This window comes from Zeus faber, assembly GCF_960531495.2.
Source record: "Zeus faber genome assembly, chromosome: 4".
Classification (NCBI taxonomy): domain Eukaryota; kingdom Metazoa; phylum Chordata; class Actinopteri; order Zeiformes; family Zeidae; genus Zeus; species Zeus faber.
In genome coordinates this window covers 8384045-8403092 of record NC_137191.1, presented here as the reverse complement: position 1 = coordinate 8403092, position 19048 = coordinate 8384045, and the positions used below count along the sequence as shown (strand labels likewise).

Here is a 19048-nt window from a genome sequence, read left to right as displayed (position 1 = left end):
TAGACAATAACACAGGCGAGGCACCACATAAACATGTTAGAGCTGAACATGGTGCTATTAGCTCTACAGCTCTTTCTGACAGCCCTCAAGGACCAGCGTGATCTGATAAGGTGAGATAGCCCGTCGGCAATAGCATACATCAATCACCAAGGCGACGTCCGGTGCCTCCCCCTGTGCCAGAGAGTGCCTTAACCATGGGCCGGACCTGTTGTACTTGGCAAGGTTTGGCAATGTAGGTTCGGCTAGGTGGAGGTGGACTTTGCTGGCCCACCCATGGCCGGAGGTGTTACTCCGCACTTTTCCCCCTGTGGCACTCATTCTCCTGGTGCCTGACGGAGTGCCGGAGGACAAACGTGTGCTGGTGGCCCCTTATTGGCCCAGCCACCCATTGTTCTCCAATCTGTCCAACATGAGTGAGGGCCCCTCGTGCGAGCTCCCCCTTCAGGCCTGGTACCTGAGAGGGAGTAGCTCCTAGCTTCGGGCCTCTCAGATGTGGTGGCTGCAACTATATACAGCGCCAGGGCTCCCTCTACATACTTCCAGTACACTCTGAGGTGCCGTATTTTTGCGCAGTAGTGTGAACAGCGGGGACACACCACCTCCGCATGCTCTATAGGACCAATATTGCAGTTCCTGCACAAACTCTTCGCTGAGGGGAAAGCGGCCATTACACTAAAGGTCTGTTTGGCAGCTATTCACGCATGTCATGGGCTTAGACGGCTTCACACCAGGCAGTCACCCGCTAGCGTCTCGCTTCATGGTGGGTGTGCGATGCCTGCGCCCAGCCCTGGCATCCCTCCCTTCTTGGGACTTATTTGTAGTTTTTTTCAGGCTCTGTCAGGGCCCGCCTTGGCGAAACGGGTAGGTGAGCTGCAGGCACTGTCAGTCCACCCATCCTGCATACAGTGTGTGGGTGGAGGGGATGGAGGGGTCATGCGTCCTAATGCTTCTTTCACTCTAAAGGTCATTACCACTCAGTTTCTGAGTCCGGTCACTGAGTGAGCAGCCTTCTTTCCACCGGCTTTTGAGACAGGGGAGCAGTAGACGCTTAACACTTTGTGCCTGGTTCGGGCAGTGCGATGTCATATGGACCGCATGAAGGGACTTTGACTTGGGGACCGGTTGTTTGTGTGCTTGGGAACCCAAGCAAAAGGTAGGCCCCTGTCTAAGGAGCGGTTGGCTCATCAGCTGGTGGAAGCCATAGACTTAGCCTATAGGAGCCTATCATTAGAGGCCCCTCTTGGGCCCTCTTCAGGAGGGCGTCGGTGGAGGATGTCGGGCAGCGTTTTGGAGCTCCCCACACATATTTGTGCGTTTCTACATATTGGACGTTACTAGGTCTGTGCTGCCATATGCCTTGTTTGGCACACAGACCTGAGTATGCAGGTGTTACAGAAAGTATCCCACAAGTACTTTTCCTCACACATCCAGTCACGTGGCTGGGACAGACACGCTGCTGGGGGTACGTTATTCGAGAACCTCCCTCGGGTGATCACCATACGCGTGTGCCACAGCCCCAGCCGTGCCTTTCTGTCTCCTTATGTGTCTATCCTCCCTTTCCATCTTGTATCAAGTATGTCCATGTCTATACTTGACAGAGCAACGTGGGCGTGGCTCCTGGTTCCAGGCCTGGTTGGCAAAGCTGCTCCTCATCACACTCATCACCACTCTCCATAACAACCCTGGCTCCTCATCCAGACCTTGTCTGATCGTACTGTCACCTAGTGTGGTATTCTCCAGATTAAATTCTTATGCAGTTGTTGCCCCTTGCCTTGTCTGTCCCTGCCTGACTGCCTGCCTGCCTTCCTGTCTGCCTAGGCCTCATCTCCAGCCTGTCCACACTCGGAGCCCTGTGCCTTAAGCCTGCCCACTCGGGCCCCCGAAAGACCCACCTGCCCTTTATTCCAATCCCACATCATCTTATTCCCCCTTTGTAAATAAACCTTTTATACTTTCCCCTGTACTGTGTGCTGCGTCTGGGTGTTAACCGCCACGTTCATGACAGCATGATGTTATATGGCCCCATGAGTAATAGATCGCAGTCCCTGCCATAGGGAACATCTAGGTTGCGTAGGCAACCACGGTTCCCTGTGGAGGGACCAGATCTATTACTGCGCTGCGGTATGGTGCCCTTCCGAGGTGCCGTATCAGCAGCGAAAAGAGGAGGATGCGGAAGTTAAGCCACAATATATACCCACGGAGACGGGACGGAACTGCGGCATCGTCACTTCCTTTGCCTTTTCAGCCATGAATGCAGAGTGTTTCGATTGGATTACATGATCTGATGATCAGTCCCATGAGTAATAGATCGCAGTCCCTCCTCAGGGAACCATTGTTGCCTACGCAACCTAGACATTTTTTCATAATAGGTCCCCTTTAACATCCAAAATGCTACCTTTCACCTGAAATCACCTGCTCAGTCTACATCGAGCAGAGAATGCATCTTCTAAGACAGCGACTTGCAGCTTTTTTCACATCAAGGAATAAGGATCCTCAATTTCATATGAATTATGCTATGAATATTTTGCCTCTGTGAGGCCAATCTGAGGATATTTCTATTGATAGATATGATTTAGTCAAAACCTCCATACTTGTCTATACTCTAGTTAGGGAGATGAAACTGTGATCAAACTAGTAATTACTGTACATCTTCTAATGGTGCTAACGTTTTGTAAACGAAGTCATGGCGAAGTTTAACTGTTAATAATTTTGCTGGGGACCCCCTGGAGCCTCTTGACGGACCCCCTGGTTGGTCCCCGGACCACACGTTGACGCCCACTCTTCTAAGCTATTATAATGCCGCAAGTATCCACAACTGCCATTGAATTAGGAGACGACTCTTTGCAGGAATCCTATAACCATGTGAAATTAAGATAATTACCTAAACGCTGGAACGATTCCATGCAAATATGTACGAACGCCCGTGATCCAAATCGCAATTATACTAATAATTGAGTTGCACGAAGAAAATAAAAATATAAATAATGATTAAATCGGCAGCCGTTTTCAATATTATTACAGTATTGTATTCAAAGCTCTATTCGTGGCGCGTCCTCCAGCAGGTTAGAAGGTTTTAATAAGACCTTACCATGTATTACTCCCAGGGAGGCTCGCCCCGGCTCTCCTGGGGGAAATGTGAGGGCAAAAATAAAAATAAAAACTTGGTTCACAACGGAAACACGGAGCAGGGAGGAGCAGAGGCCGTCCTCGGACACGCGGGGAGCGCACGGAGCATCCCAGTTTAGCCGCGAAGCTCCGGGGTGGAGGCTGTGCGTGCACGACGCGCAGGTGAGGCTTTCCGCGGGCGCGCACGCACTGTAATCCGGCGTTAATCTCCTTCGTTTAACACCCTCCTCCTCTCCCCCAGTCCCCTTCTGTCTCTCCCTCTCGCTGTCTCTCTCTCTCTCTCTCTCTCTCTCTCTCTCTCTCTCTCCCCCTCCCTCTCCCTCTCCCTCTCCCCACCTTCATTCATCCAAATGTAAAAAAAAAAAAAAAAAGAGAAGAAAAAACATCCAAATCGAAAGACACTAAAACATCTGCAAATCTGCTTTATTATGGGAGGAATTCTGTCACAATCCCACGCTAAAATTAATAAATATGTTAAAAAGTGATTTCATCGTGTGCACACAAATTATTCTACATTTATTTGCTAAATGGTCATCATTATTTTTGAAATTATCTATTTCATCTATCTGTGAATGGAGAAATATATGTATGTTTTGTTTGCTTTTATGCATTCAAAAACCCTTATCTGTTGTATTAAATATATATATTTGTGAATTCTCTTTCCATATTTTATTGGCATGGCCACAGAGAGAGAGAGAGACAGACAGACAGACAGACAGAGAGAGACAGACAGACAGACAGAGAGAAAGAGAGAGAGAGAGAGAGAGAGAGCATAATTTTACCAGAGCATCCACGTTACATTACAGAATATTAACACAAACTAATAAAGACAAAATAATACCTAATAGACCTAATAAAAGCCATCAGCGCCATTATATGTATATATATATATATATATATATATATATATATATTTTTTTTTTTTTTTTTATAGAAATATCATATAATGATTGGCAACTCAACAAAACAGAGAAAGCTAAATGTCAGTTATAATCTCCATCTACTGCTGACACACACACACACACACACACACACACACACACACACACACACACACACACACACACACACACACACACACACACACACACACAAACTGTCAGTCAGTCATCCCATGACCTTAGGGGGTGGATGCTTGGCCAGTCAGGGCTCTCCACAGCTCTCCATCTTCTGCGGTGCGTATTAGGGTTGAGATTCCGCAATCAATCCATTCCATTCGATGTTGTCTAGCCAGGTTATTCTCTGTCTGCCTCTTTTTTGTTCTCCAGCATCACAGCCAGTCCACCTGACTTCAGCCAATACAAAGATGTGCCACCCATATATTTTAAATCGGTCTCGTTCATGGGTGCTGATCCTTCACTTTCCCACAGGTAAACAGGGTGTAAACATTCCATGTCCCAGTGATGGTGTCGTTCTTTGGGGGGCTGATGGTTGATGTTGGTGTTGATATTGTCCCAGTATCGTCGCCCCCACCCTGGGGTGAGATGGTGGGTGGGTGCACAGCCTTTGTTTTTCCAGGCTCCGACCGACCCTCCATGTAGATATCTGACTGTGTATGCATCATTACCTTTCATTAGGTGAGAAAAGCTTGGTGGTGCCCATCTCCTCTCGAGGAGCTCACCAGACAAGACGGTCAGTGAACCTCGGGTTACCCTTGTCTAGTTTTGCCCGCTTGTCGAAGCAGTTTTCCGTGGCGGGGCCGCAGCAGGTATCACCCTCAAAGGTACCACCTCTCCCTTTACACACCCCATACACCACCACCACTCTAAACTGGAGTCTGGAGCCCCCTCAAAGGAATGCAGGGGTCATATTTCTTTTCTTTTAAGTATTATTCTCTCTTTTTTGTCTTACATATTTTATTCACAAAAGATTTATACTGAACCTCACTAATGATTTTGTAGGGGTTGTTGTTTTTTCGGTGAGATTTGCGCAAGTGCGTTGAGAACACACAATAATGTAGTGATTCATGTAGTGATTCATGTAGTTATCTATTCTATTTGGAGGAGCTGAGGGAAAAAGACAAAGTTACAGCTCTGGGATAAAGAAATTGTGCCCTCGTTTTCAGATGATTTTTTAAGGTTTCATCTCCTGTTTTATTTTCTATCTCTCTTTGATGATGCGATTTTCAACTTCGGGCTTTTCAGACGCACGACCGCGCGCTCCCAACTCAGCTCAGTACAAATTGGTTGGGTCGATTGCGCCCTCTACCGGACGTCCTTGCGCCGCTGCTCGGGATAAATAGGGATATTTATCCCGATTGCGTTGAAAACGACCGCTGTCGGCGTGTTCTGTTCGTTTTGGACTTCTATTCTAGCCACGTGGCGGGGTAATGGGGGCATCGTCTTCTTCTCCTTTAGTCTTCTACGACGTGCGGTCCAGGCGTGGAACCGTTGTTTCTACCCGGCGCCCGAAAAGAAGCGCACACGCGCGCGGATGCTGGGCGGATGTTGTCGTTGGGCAACTTGGAAGCTGGTGCCTGAGGTTCGCTCGGCGCTGCACAGGTCAGGTCGTTGCGTTATCGAAACAAATGAAGTCGTATCGACTCTTATACGGTTTGAAATCCGCACTTTTGATATTGCGTATGCTAGGTCATGACGTGCACGGTAAAAGTTAAAAAAAGAAAATAATAATAATAATTAAATCGACTCCTCTGGTCTTTCAGTCAGTGTGAAAAAGTTTGTAGTTGTCTTGTTCGGGTCGGTTATTATGATTTTTTGGAAATCAAAATGGCTTTTTCGCCAATGAAAGTTACTATTTAGAGCTGTTTCCAACGGTATCAGTGTCATTGTTTTTATTCGAAGTTGAGGTCCGCGTGTCCCGTTTTCAGGAGAGGGCTGCAGGGATGAGTCATTCTTGTAGCCAACTCGGAGGTTAGCGTCACCCTGGTTATCTCGACAAAAAGCCAATGGGATTATTCCATTGGCTTTTGGATTATTGCAGAGAATAAGCTATATGGCAAACATAAGTTTGTAATACTTACAGCTTTTGTTGGGAAAGATATTTTTTATATATGTATGTATGTATGTATGTATGTGTGTGTGTGTGTGTGTGTGTGTGTGTATGTATATATATATATGGGACCATAACTTTTCCTTGAAAAAATATTTTGTTATTACAGCTACACAATTTTGTTGTGTGTTTTAATTAATGACACATTATTTTTGTATTCCTTCAGAAACACCAGTGTTAACATGTGTTCCCTAAATAAGATGAAAACCACACTAAAACAGAAATACCAGCGGCGAAAAGACGCAATATCGGCGGACAAGTTATTTCCTATAAGAGTCTGCTTCCTTGAGGATATAAACAGACATGAGTACATCCACTACAATGAGTTAAAAATTATTGACAAATCTGATCTGTCTCTCTGGAGCGTTCATGAGACTGTCTCACTCTCGGATATCTTGTCATGTGAAGGCGCCCACGACAGCAGCAAAAGAACAATTTTCACTTTAGGAGCGTCTGGAATTGGAAAAACCACTGCCGTTCAGAGTTTTACCGTTGATTGGATGGAGGGAAAAGGGTACCAGGACGTCAGCCTCGTGTTTCATCTGCCATTCTGGGAATTAAATTTGCTGCACAAGAAAAAACTGAGTTGGATCAAGCTTATCCACAGGTTTTACCCTGAATTGAAGGGAGCTGACATTTCCTACTTGGGAGGACACAACGTGTGGTTTGTCTTTGATGGACTGGACGAGTGTCGTTTCCCTCTGAGATTCACCGAACCGCCAGTGAGGGACGTTGCAGAATTATCCACAGTGGACACTCTGCTGACAAGCTTGATCAGGGGGGATCTGCTCCCAAATGCACGTGTATGGATCACAGCCCGGCCGCAAGCGTTATCACTCATCCCCCGTTGCAATGTGCTTCGACTGACTGAGATTCAGGGGTTCAGTGACGAGCAGAAAGAGCAACATTTCAAAGCCGTCTTTGACAATGATGACCTGGCCTACAGGGCCATCTGCCATGTGAAAATATCAAGGAGTCTCGACAGCTTTTGTGAGATACCGCAGATCTGCGCCATCATGGCGTATGTTTTAAAGAACCACCTAGACGAATCAGAACGCAGCTTTAAGATTGTGCCCATAAACCTGACTGAAATGTATGTCAAACTGGTCAAAACTCAAGCAAAGGAAAACCATAATCCACTGATTGACAAGCTGAAACACCTCGCTCTGAACAGGTTAGGAAAAGCCAACATCATATACGAACAGGACTTGAGGGGGGTGGGCATCGGTGTTCGAGAAGCATCGCAATTTTCCATGGAGTGCCCCCTCCTGTTGAAAGAAGAGAGAGGGCTGAATAACACTGCGGTCTATCGCTTCACCCAAGCCAGCGTTCAGGAGTTCTTTGCCGCCTCATTTACCTTGGACATGACCATATCCAACAGGAACATGTGTGATCAAGCCACGCTGTTTAATTCCTGCCGCGCCCTCGTGGATCTGGCCTTGCAGACCGGCTGCGGAAAATTTTACGTGTTCCTTCGCTTCATCTACGGTCTCCTGAAGCATCACGGGATCATGGAGCCCACCAACATGCTCATTGATTACACAGCGGTGATGATCATGGACAACATCCTCTCTGACTGTGCCGTCCTCCTGCTTCACTGTATCAGAGAGTTTGAGAGTCGTGCCCTGTTACGCGAAGTCAATATTTTTCGCCAAGTCAATGGGCTGCCGATTCGCAGATTCTCAAAAATGCAGTGGGAATTTCTCTCCCAAAGGATGGGTTACTTTGAAGGGGAGCTGGAGGTTTCGGAGTTAAACATACCCAATAGATCGGATGAGGGAATCCTGAGGAAACTACACGTCATTTTGAAGTCCAGAAAAGCCATGTGAGTACTGAGCACTGTTTTTGGCTTCAATTACCTATGAAATCACCTGTAGCAGGGTTTCCCAAACTTTGGCCCATCCCTTATCATTTACATTTATCTAGATCTGACATGTTTAGAACATATTAAGAAATGCGTTAGTTGGTTTTCAAGTGCCCAAGCGTTTTTTTAAAGTCAATATTGTTTGCTTGCAGGTTGCGGTTCAGTAACCTGACAGTGAAATGTTGTCCCGCGTTGGCATCTGTGCTCAGCACCATGGAGTCGTACCTGCAACAGCTGGACCTGGGCTTCAACAGTATCGGGGATGATGGCGTGGAAAAATTGGTGGAGGGTCTGACGGATAAAAGCTGCAGACTGGTGGGACTCAGGCTGCAGGGCTGTGGACTGACCTCTCGGTGCTGCGCCGCCCTGGCTTCAGCCCTGACCCACTGCCTCCAGCTGAGAGAGCTGGATGTAAGCGGCAACGAGCTTGGGGACGATGGACTGGCAAAACTTTCAGATGGTCTCCGATCGCCAACCTGCAAATTGGATGTGCTGAGGTAAACTGTGGCAAGCGTCGTGGATAATTAGTAGATGGATGAAAGAGCTTTCTGGAATATTTATGCAGAAAGAAAGAAGTGATGAATAAAACAAACTCAATCCCTCAGACTAATCTGCCAGATCAGTTTGAAGGATTTACTTTGCTTTACAATTTTATTTCCGTGTGTGTGTGTGTGTGTGTGTGTGTGCGTGCGTGCGTGTGTGTGTGTGTCCTCAAAATAAGACATCACAATTCCAGCGTATATAATATGCGCCGGCATAGAGCTACTGGGAATTGTAGTTCTGTATGTTTAGTGCCACACTGAAACGAATCAACGGATGACTATTAAAAACTACAGATACGTACGTCCTTTGGTTTACAGGTTGCGTCCGGTTTAAAACCAAAATAATCCCATATGGGGATTTTTTTTTTTTTTTTTTCGCGACGATCTCTTCCATGATTGCATTAGCTGAAAATGTTAAATATGTAAAGAGTTCTTAATATGCGGTTCAAATAAATTGCTTTGGAATAAATTTAAATGTAATATATTTCTATTATTATTTTTTGGCTCTTTTAATAAGAAGTGCTGTGTGGTTTAACCTTACTACTACTACTACTACTACTAATAATAACAATAAATATAGCGAGCTGGAGTCCAGTTTAGTCATGTTCGGTACATATTACAGTTTCCCGGGTTCTCTGAAAGGCAGCACGATTTTCCGAGTTTACATTGAACGCCGCATCGGCTCCCCCTGGTCTGTTGTCTCCTGGTTGCTCATCTCGCGGCGCAACCACTATGCAGTCCAAACAGCGCAACCCTCTGAATGCAAATGAGCACCCAGAGACGGCCACTGGACATATGACATCGGTTCATGATGTCACAAAGCGGCCCGCTCCTGAAACTAATCAAATCGCCTCAACGTATTTCTACTGCTGGTAAAATGACCACAGTTTTTCGCTCATTTCTGCTCCGGATGTACATTGTTATTACTCCCTGCAGGCTGGACCCAAAATAATAATAATTATAATAATAATTAATAATTTTCAAGAAAAAAATAGCGCTGGAATAAGCATCAGATCGTCACAAACAAGTGGATTAGTGCATCTCCACTAAAAAGTAATTGTATCTTATCACATGTTACATAATATACATTACACTTTAGATGTCTTGCAGTGGATTTCGTTTGCAGTTCTAGAACCTCAAACACATCAAGTGTCCATCAAAAACTGCATCGCTTGCTTTTCTCTTATCAAACCTATCCCGAAAATATGAGATGAAGTACTTCCCCGGGAACATTTTATCACGCTTTGCTCTCTGTGGAAAACGCTTATCGTTTCCCCTTCTCATCGGTTGCCTTCTATGCCCATCTTTTTTTCTGCCAGGCTCTCCCACTGCGATATAAAAGAAGACGGCTGTCTGTCTTTGGCGTCAGCGCTGCAACACAACGACCACCAGCTCAACGTGCTGGATCTGAGCATCAATAAAGTCGGGGACAGAGCGGCCAGCAAGCTTTTTGAAAAAGTGGAAATCTCAAAGTTGATAGGGCTTGAGTGAGTATGTGAGCGCCACGTTCACATTGAGTCGTCTATTTTTTATTTTTTGCCTGTTATGCACATGTACCGTTTCTCTTTTCCAGGATGTATTGCTGCAACCTCACAGCGGCATGTTTTGAACGTGCCAAATTGGCTTTGCCGTCTGAAGCCAGCACAATGACAGAGCTCAACCTGAGCTGCAACCCCCTGAGGGACAAGGGAGTTTACTTCATTTGCGAAAACATGCTTGCCTTCTACAGACTTGAGAAGCTCAAGTAAGGCATTTTAAAGGACTCTTTCTCCAGTCTAGTGGATTATGTTCCCGTTTTAACAGCCTGTGGAAACGATCGAAAAAGTATTTTTACTTCTTGAACTAACCTTGCACTCGTCAATGAACGGAAAGTATGTCTATAAGCTATTTAGACATTGTTGTCATTTACAATTATTGTAATTCCGTTTTCTTTTATTTATTATTTGGTTTTAACCACTTCTAAAGCAGTTTTACTCAGGCTGAGTCTCAATGTAGTTAATTTTCCTGTGTGTTCAAATCTATTGCAGTTCTTGATTATGCAATGAATGTAATTGTAATCGATATTCTATATTCATTCAGTGTTCCTCTCCAGCCTCTCCAGGTGTGGCATCACTGCCGAGGGCTGCCATTTTCTGGGAGAGGCCATGTGGATGCTCATGCAGCTCGACAATGGGATTAGGGTGGTGCATCCCGCCCCCTGGCGGGTGGCGGAGCTCAGTCTGGACCTGAGCTTCAACTGCCTCACAGACATGGGCATCAAAGGACTGAGGTCGAGACCGGAGAGTCCTTACAACATTCTGTCATGCCTCAAGTAAAAAAGCTTTTGACCTCAACATTCATCCATCCAGTCAGTCAGTCGTTTTGCTTCGTGTCTACGTGTTCACCCGCTTGAACAAAATATTCCTCCGACCGCAGCTTGAGCACCTGTGGCCTCACCGGGAAGTGCTGCGCGGACTTAGCCGAATGTCTGGCTGAAGACGGAAACAGCATCATCTACATGGACCTGTCCTGCAACAAGCTTGGAGACAGAGGGTTGAGGAGACTGTGTGACGGGCTGAGGAGCAAAAACTGCATCGTGCAGATGTTATCGTAAGGCGCCTGAAACCTATCAGTTCAAAGCTGGTACAGATTCCAAGATGATGACACTTTATCGCACTCTGTTCATATATGGAGGCACAAAGTAGTTGTTCAAATTCAATTGATTTGGACATTCCAAAGTTAATACTGTTAATGTAGCTTACGGTTTAGTCAGTGTTAATAGTTAACTTGGTAGCAGCTTGTGTAATGTTAACTTTTATCAGATTTATAATTGAGTCTGTGCTAAACTGTCTCCCTGAATCACAATTGCAGTTTAACAGTTGGTAAAAGTTAAAACATGGTTAAGTTTAGGTATAATGTTAGAGATGGGTAAGTTTAGGTATAAGGTTAGAGATGGGTAAGTTTAGGTATAAGGTTAGAGATGGTTAAGTTTAGGTATAAGGTTAGAGATGGGTAAGTTTAGGTATAAGGTTAGAGATGGGTAAGTTTAGGTAAAAGGTTAGAGATGGGTAAGTTTAGGTAAAAGGTTAGAGATGGGTAAGTTTAGGTATAAGGTTAGAGATGGGTAAGTTTAGGTATAAGGTTAGAGATGGGTAAGTTTAGGTATAAGGTTAGAGATGGTTAAGTTATAGGTATGTGTTGAAGTTGAAGCTAAGTTAAGTATCAAGTTGAGGTTGAAGTATCAATTGGACGGCTCAACTGATAGTCGTATGATATTTATTGCCTTCCACCATTTGCCTCCTACATTTTCTTTTTCTAGACTTCGGTCCTGTGGAATCAGCTCAAAGAGCGTTGAATTCCTGATCGACGCCCTGAAGTCAAACCCCAAACATCTAGAAGAGCTGCATCTCGCCGGCAATAACTTGGATGATGCTGCCGTCAAAGTGCTCACAGAGCTGACCAGCAACAGGAAATACCAGTTGTGCACGTTGGAGTAAGTGCTTCATATCGAGAGTTCCTGAAGATGTTTCAGTACAGCAGACCTGAAGCTGTGGGTCGCAACAAGTCATTATTCTGTATTATTAGACACATAGTATTGTTACTCAGGGAATGTTTGGGATTCATGCAATGCCACCCAAGAGACTGCTGCTATCAGGGTGTCTGCAAGTCCTGAAAGTCTTTTTAATCAGTTTTACAAAGCTTAGGCCTTAAAAGTCATAAAAAAAGTCTAATTTAAATAGTCGTAATAATTTCAACATAATTTTGTCAGATTTTATTAACTGCTGTATTTAATTTGATCAAAATTAAGAAGTTATTCTGCGTCAACATTTGGATGTCGATGTTCTAAAAGCCAAACAATCCTTCTTACCAAAGTTCTGTGGGGCAATAAATTATCTGAGGTTCATTCCAGTTCATCATCACTTACCTTGATATCTGATCTAAAGGTTGTTCTAGTAGCAGTTAATAGAATAATTATAGTTAATAACATACCTAATCTCTACCTAATACTCACCTCTACCATACCTGGTTACCATAGTTACTTTTATACTTACCTGCAATATTTTATTGAATTAGAAAGATAATGTGTCCAAAAACCGTGATTACATTTCGTCAAATTTTTGTCTTGCGTCTTAAAATAATATTAGATTTCAGACAAATGTGTTATATTGTAAATTATTATCTTTGGCTCTGGTGCAGACAGAATCACAGCAGTGTTTTCATATTGGTAATATAAATGTAGGAACAACACAACCTCAAATGTGCTTTTGCTTTGATACAACAGAAAGACTATTGAATCATGAATGAATTGAATTGGGAAAGCAGATTGCGATTTGTTTTACCAGTTCCAACAAAAATATCAAATATATTTTTCAGAATCCATCAGCTAACCAATATTGAGAGGTTTCCTGTTTCTTTCAAGGCAGTGACCTGTAAAACTGTGCGATGCCCAAAACATCCCAAGGCCGTTGTGCTGTATTACTGAATGCCTCTTGTTCAATGATAATCAACATTATTTCATATTTCAGCATCGCAATGGCATAGAAGACTTGAGGAAGAGGAGAGTTGATGAAAAGCGGCCATGTTTTGTTGGAATCTGAAGGCAACACAATCCAAACACCTTGTCTCCACTTTTCCACCTGAATGATTTGTGACTTTTATACTAATACTAATATTTCATGAATGCAGATGATTTTTCTTTATCCTTCCGTTTTTTTTTAAAGTCACTTATGTCAAAGTACCTTCTGTTTCTTTTGAACAGTACTCAGTACGCAACTACACTCACCGGCCACTTTATAAAGGTACACCTTGCTAGTACCGGGTTGGAGCCCTTTTGTCTTCAGAACTGCCTTAATTCTTCGTGGCATAGATTCAACCAGGTTTTGGAAACATTCCTCAGAGATTTGCTCCATATCGACATGATCGCATCACGCAGTTGCTGCAGATTTGTCGGCTGCACATCCATGATGGGAATCTCCCGTTCCACCACATCCCAAAGGTGCTCTATTGGATTGAGATCTGGTGACTGTGGAGGTCATTGGAGCACAGTGAACTCATTGTCATGTTCAAGAAACCAGTTTGAGATGATTTGAGCTTTGTGACATGGTGCATTATCCTGCTGGAAGTAGCCATCAGAAGATGGGTACACTGTGCTCATAAAGGGATGGACATGGTCAGCAACAACACTCAGGTATTATGTGGCATTTAAACGATGCTGAATTGGTACTAAGGGGCCCCAAGTGTGCCAAGAAAATATCCCCCACACCATTACACCACCACCACCAGCCTTAACCGTTGATACAAGGCAGGATGGATCCATGCTTTCATGTTGTTTACGCCAAATTCTGACCCTACCATCTGAATGTCGCAGCTGAAATCGAGCCTCATCAGACCAGGCAACGTTTTTCCAATCTTCTATTGTCCATGTTTGGTGAGCCTGTGCCAATTGTAGCCTCAGTTTCCTGTTCTTAGCTGACAGGAGTGGCACCCGGTGTGGTCTTCTGCTGCTGTAGTCCATCTGCTTCAAAGTTTTGACGTGTTGTGCGTTCAGAGATGGTATTCTGCAAACCTTGGTTGTAACGAGTGGTTATTTGAGTTACTGTTGCTTTTCTATCGTCTCAAACAAGTCTGCTCATTCTCCTCTGACCTCTGACATCAACAAGGCATTTTTGTCCACAAAACTGCCGCTCACTGAATATTTTCTCTTTTTCAAACCTTTCTGTAAACTTTAGAGACGGTTGTGTGTGAAAATCCCAGTAGGTCAGCAGTTTCTGAAATACTCAGACCAGCCCGTCTGGCACCAACAACCATGCCACGTTCAAAGTCACTTAGATCCCCTTTCTTCCCCATTCTGATGCTCGGTTTGAACTTCAGCAAGTCATCCTCACCGTGTCTACATGCCTAAATGCAACGAGTTGCTGCCATCTGATCAGCTATTTGTGTTAACAACCAATTTAACAGGTGTACCTAATAAAGTGGCCGGTGAGTGTATATTTCAATTGATTGTTATTTTTGTATAATAGACATTTTTGAATAAAGGTCCCACAGTAATGTACAAACAGACACGGTTTTGTCTATGTTTAGTGCTGCTCCACCGTGTAGCTCATACTACACACCTACACGGTATTTCAGTTTGCAGTCTGCACTGTGGAACAATCTCTCGCGCCCACAGGCAGGCACCTGCCCCATGATGTTCATGGCTTTTTTTGGAATAATTTAAGCCCAAATAATAATGTAAACTATATGCTCTTCAATAATAGGCCTTTTATCTTTATATAATAACATAGTTGTAGCTAGGTAATGGATAGTTCTATTCCTATAAGTTAAACATGTGATTTATTGATCCTTTGTTTAAAACAAATAAAATATTTTGGTTTAACCTCAATATGTCAAGTTAAGTCACACTTTTATTTATGAAGCGCATTTCAGACCAGGGCAACACAATGCTTTTCAAAGAAATACAATCAAAAAAGAAATTGAAAAAAAAAGAAAATATTTGTCAGCAGGTCATTTCAAAAGGAGTGCCCATGAAACAACCGCAACAACAAAAGCAGCAACAGCAACAACAAAAGCAACCCCAACCGCAGTAGCAACAACAGCAGCAGCGACAACCGCACACACAAACACCAAAGTCAGTCATAGACTAGTGATCAGCAAGGATTATGGACAAATGAGGCATCGGTAGATGTGGACAAAGGTCGGGTCAGCGCAGTCGGGTCCAGGGCAAGTTCTGGCGGGTGGGTCTTCACACACCATTAAAATTCGAGAAGCAGTCGTCAGTAATGTGGAAATGATGGATATTACGTAATTTAGCCACATTTTTTCCAAAGCGACTCGGTGCAATTGATCGATCGATGGGCGCAGCCATCAGGAGTGAAGTGTCTTGCTCAAGGACACTTCAGCACGCTACCGGGAGGAGCTGGGAATCTAACTGGCAACAAAATGACCCGCTCTACCTCCTGAGCCGCTGCCTCCACATAGATACAGGTTGAAGTGTTCAGTCTGTGAAGTTCATCAAATAATATTTCTTTATTCCAATGCAGAGTTAAAAGCAACATTTCACTATATCACAATATATCAATATATTGACAAGAATTGCCAAATTCAGAAATATTCAATAAATAAAATAATTTTAAAATATATTTGATTTGGGTTTATGTATGGGCACCTTTAAGCTTGCCCCCAGCCTGGCGGCTTTCAAAATCCCCCTTGAGAATTGAACCTCAAGTCCGCGAACCTGAACTCCACTAAACATGATTGCAAGTCACAATCAGATGCAGGAGCTCCAAGGAATATTTTTCCAGGAAAGGTTCCAGGGGGTCCGCAGCAAAATTAATCCTCTGGATCCGAGAGACTAAACCTAATCAAATGGGGTCTGCGGTGTATGCATGTATGTATTGTATTATATTTATGTATGTATGTATATGTTTTTTTTGTATGTATGTATATATATATGAATGTTTATGTATCCATATATCCATGTATGCATGTATGTAGTATACTATACTGTATTATATGTATGTATGTATGTATGCATGTATGTTTTATATTATATGTATGTTTGTATATATGCATGTATGTATGTATGTATGCATGTTTTATATTGTATGTATGTATTATATTATATTATTATTGTATGTATGTATGCATGGATGTACTGTATATATGCATGCATGTATGTATTATATTATATGTATGTATTATATTATATGTATGAATGTATGTATGAATGTATATATATATATATGTAGTAGGCAAAACTAGAAGGCAGCCCTATGTTACAAATAAAAAATTAAAAAATATATCAAGAATCTATAGACTTGTATTATCGAACAAAATAGCTAGAATTGTTGTTCAAAGCCACTTATTCCAGACTCAAGTGAATAATTGTTCACTTTGCAAATCATAACATTGAGCATATGGTTTCCGTTAAATAATTCAAACATACAATTAAAAAACATTACATACAGTTTGTATATGTATTTGCTAAAATTCAACAGGTTACGGTGGAAATGGTGTTTTAAAAGCCTTTTTTTTTTACTTTGAGCACCTGCTCCTCTTTAGGTCTTTGCACGGGCCTGCTCAGACGGCGGCAGCAGTGAGGCCTTCTTGTTGCTGTTAGTTATTAGAACATGAGCCTGTATTGACAACATGAAATATTCAGAAACAAATGACTTTATTTTTGAATAAAATCAGAAAAAGGTTTAATTCTGAACCAGTCAAGAAAATAACGCCGTCTGAATAAAGATGAGAAAAAAACCGCAATGCTAGAATTTCCTTTATTGATGCATGAGAATTAAATAAAATTTGCATTTTCATGACATTACAGGCCGCATGAAGCTAACTGTGACATTAACTAGTGTGTAAATATGTTCACATAATTTAAATAAATTATAGTATATGAGACATGATATGACATGATGTTGATGTGTCAAAGGCCATTTTTTCTGCAGTAGCAAATTCGGATTTTGAATACTAACAATTTAAAATGCCCAAGTCATTTCTTCATAAAGGGAAACTAAAACAATTTTAAGAGGGTGAATTTCAGCCATGTACAGAAACACAAACTCCGGAAAAAGTCTTTCAAATATGGAAATGAATAGGAACTATAGAAGCAAGGCACCATATACTGCACGTTTTGCATCCTTCACAGAGTTGGAGTTCTACTACTTTCAGTTCACCACTTTGGAAATGAAAATAGTAATTGTAACACATAGTTATAGAAGATTAATTCGCAATAATTGATGGATTTGGATATGGACAGTGCACATCTCTAAATAGACTTTTAAGAACATCCACTTGCTGAATTCATTGAAATGAAAGGTTGGCCCCGATGCTGCACAGTGCTGTGGGGAGGGGTTTCTGGCGCCATCTGCAGGTGGTGGGGAGCTGCAGGGGACCCGGCTGTCGGAGATTGAGGCAATTAGTAGAGTCTGCTGTATGTTTGCTCTCTCTGTCTCTCTCTCTCTCTCTCTCTCTCTCTCTCTCTCTCTCTCTCTCTCTCTCCTGACAGCGAGGCTGGGCTCCAACGCCAGTGCTGGGTGACGTGGATGCCGGTTTTGAACAAAGTGTGTTCCAAACCAAAAGCCTAGAGAATAACCTGAAAAGGCTGCTGATTTGTGGTAAGTCGCAAAGGAAAATATGTTTACCCTGCCCGCCCTGTGTCCTGGCTCGTCAATTGACCCCACAAACGCAAGGCATACAGTGGCGCCCAATGTGGGGCATGACTTTTTTTTCTTTTACCTCAATTCTCTGACAGCGGTTGCCAGTGCTGGCTCCCCCCAGCTGCAGAAGGTGCCAAAACCTGGTTATTTTAGCTCATGTGATGCGTCACTAATGACCCTTTGGTTGCAGTTTGAATCACATTTGTGATCCGGCACCCAGGCCCAACAGTTAAGAACTGCAGATGTTATCTGACACACACTTCTCCTTGGATCCTGCTCCACGGTTTTAATCCTGCCGTCGCGCTGCTTGGCACTCTAAACATTGGTAACTTAACTGAAAGAAATGTAAAAAAAAAAAAAAAAAAAATACATTCTACAGCAAGTAAACTTCAAGAAAGTAAAATACAAGTGCATGTTTTACTCTTGAGATATATAAAAAAAAAAAAAAAATGTTGGAGTAGAGTAAGACAGAATTTGTCTCCAGATCAAAAGAGACCTTTGTGTTGCCAGAAAACGCAGATGTTTCATTTATATAAACAATTGCTTTCGACATGTAAGTGACATTCATGGTGTGTATAACTCAGCCCGAGCAGAGTGGACCTGGCGACCTGCCACCGCTCCCGTCTCGAACTGAGGCTGAATCTGGGACTGTTCCACGGACACATACATGTTGTGCAATCATGTAATCATGCGTTCACACGGAGGGGGCGCTCCTACACGTCTGCATGTATATGTTGATGCGCGTGTGCAGCCATGCTCGCGTTCGTGGAGGCGGGAGGAAAGAGGGTTGATGTGTTGACACTGTCGTAGACACAAAGCTGCCCATCGGGAGAAAATGACGAAGCTGCCTTCAAACGTGAATCCCGGAACTTGCGTCGCCGCGGACTTTGAGATTCTCGATTGAAAAAAACAAAACGCATTCCGTCAATCGGGGGGGGGGATCTTGAATAGAGAAACGCGAGGAGCCCGTCCCCTCGGTGGGACTCTACCGCCTCGCTGCCGACCGGAACGGAACCAAAAGAGAGTGTAAAGCTGTAAATGCGATGAGGCACATTCATTTTTCAAGATGGCACCATCTTAAATGATGGGGGGGGGGAATCACATGCTTTTCTTGCCTCGACTCTGCATCGTTATCTTCAGTCACTTGCAACATCAGGACTTGTCAGAATGAAGGAAGAATCCACCGTTTGCAAAAAGGGCGATCCGCCGTTGCTTTCATCAAGCCGAGAAGAACAGCGTTTGAAACCTCACAATGCCAGGACACGTGGTTAAAAGGTGTCGCTTTTTCTGGGGGACTCGTACAGACATCTAGTAACACGCATATCCTGAGCGTCTGGAAGGCGACGTGATGATATTTTTGGGTGGGA

General features: G+C 43.4%; 1 protein-coding gene across 1 annotated transcript; it reads left to right on the top strand.

Annotated features, from left to right (window-relative positions):
• Positions 1-5963: 5963 nt before the first annotated feature.
• LOC307229260 (NACHT, LRR and PYD domains-containing protein 14-like) lies at positions 5964-15816 on the top strand. Its single transcript, XM_079999213.1, has 9 exons — positions 5964-5996; positions 6302-7960; positions 8152-8496; positions 9861-10028; positions 10115-10285; positions 10634-10852; positions 10957-11130; positions 11840-12013; positions 13047-15816. The coding sequence occupies exons 2-9, from the start codon at positions 6318-6320 to the stop codon at positions 13060-13062; spliced, it is 2910 nt and encodes a 969-aa protein (XP_079855339.1). The 5' UTR covers positions 5964-5996; positions 6302-6317; the 3' UTR covers positions 13063-15816.
• Positions 15817-19048: the final 3232 nt, after the last annotated feature.

Coding starts and splice junctions, on each gene's coding strand:
- LOC307229260 (XM_079999213.1), top strand. CDS start 6,318: ATGTGTTCCCTAAATAAGATGAAAACCACACTAAAACAGAAATACCAG. Junction 10,853..10,956: donor AACATTCTGTCATGCCTCAA/GTAAAAAAGCTT, acceptor CTCCGACCGCAG/CTTGAGCACCTGTGGCCTCA. Junction 11,131..11,839: donor TGCATCGTGCAGATGTTATC/GTAAGGCGCCTG, acceptor TTCTTTTTCTAG/ACTTCGGTCCTGTGGAATCA.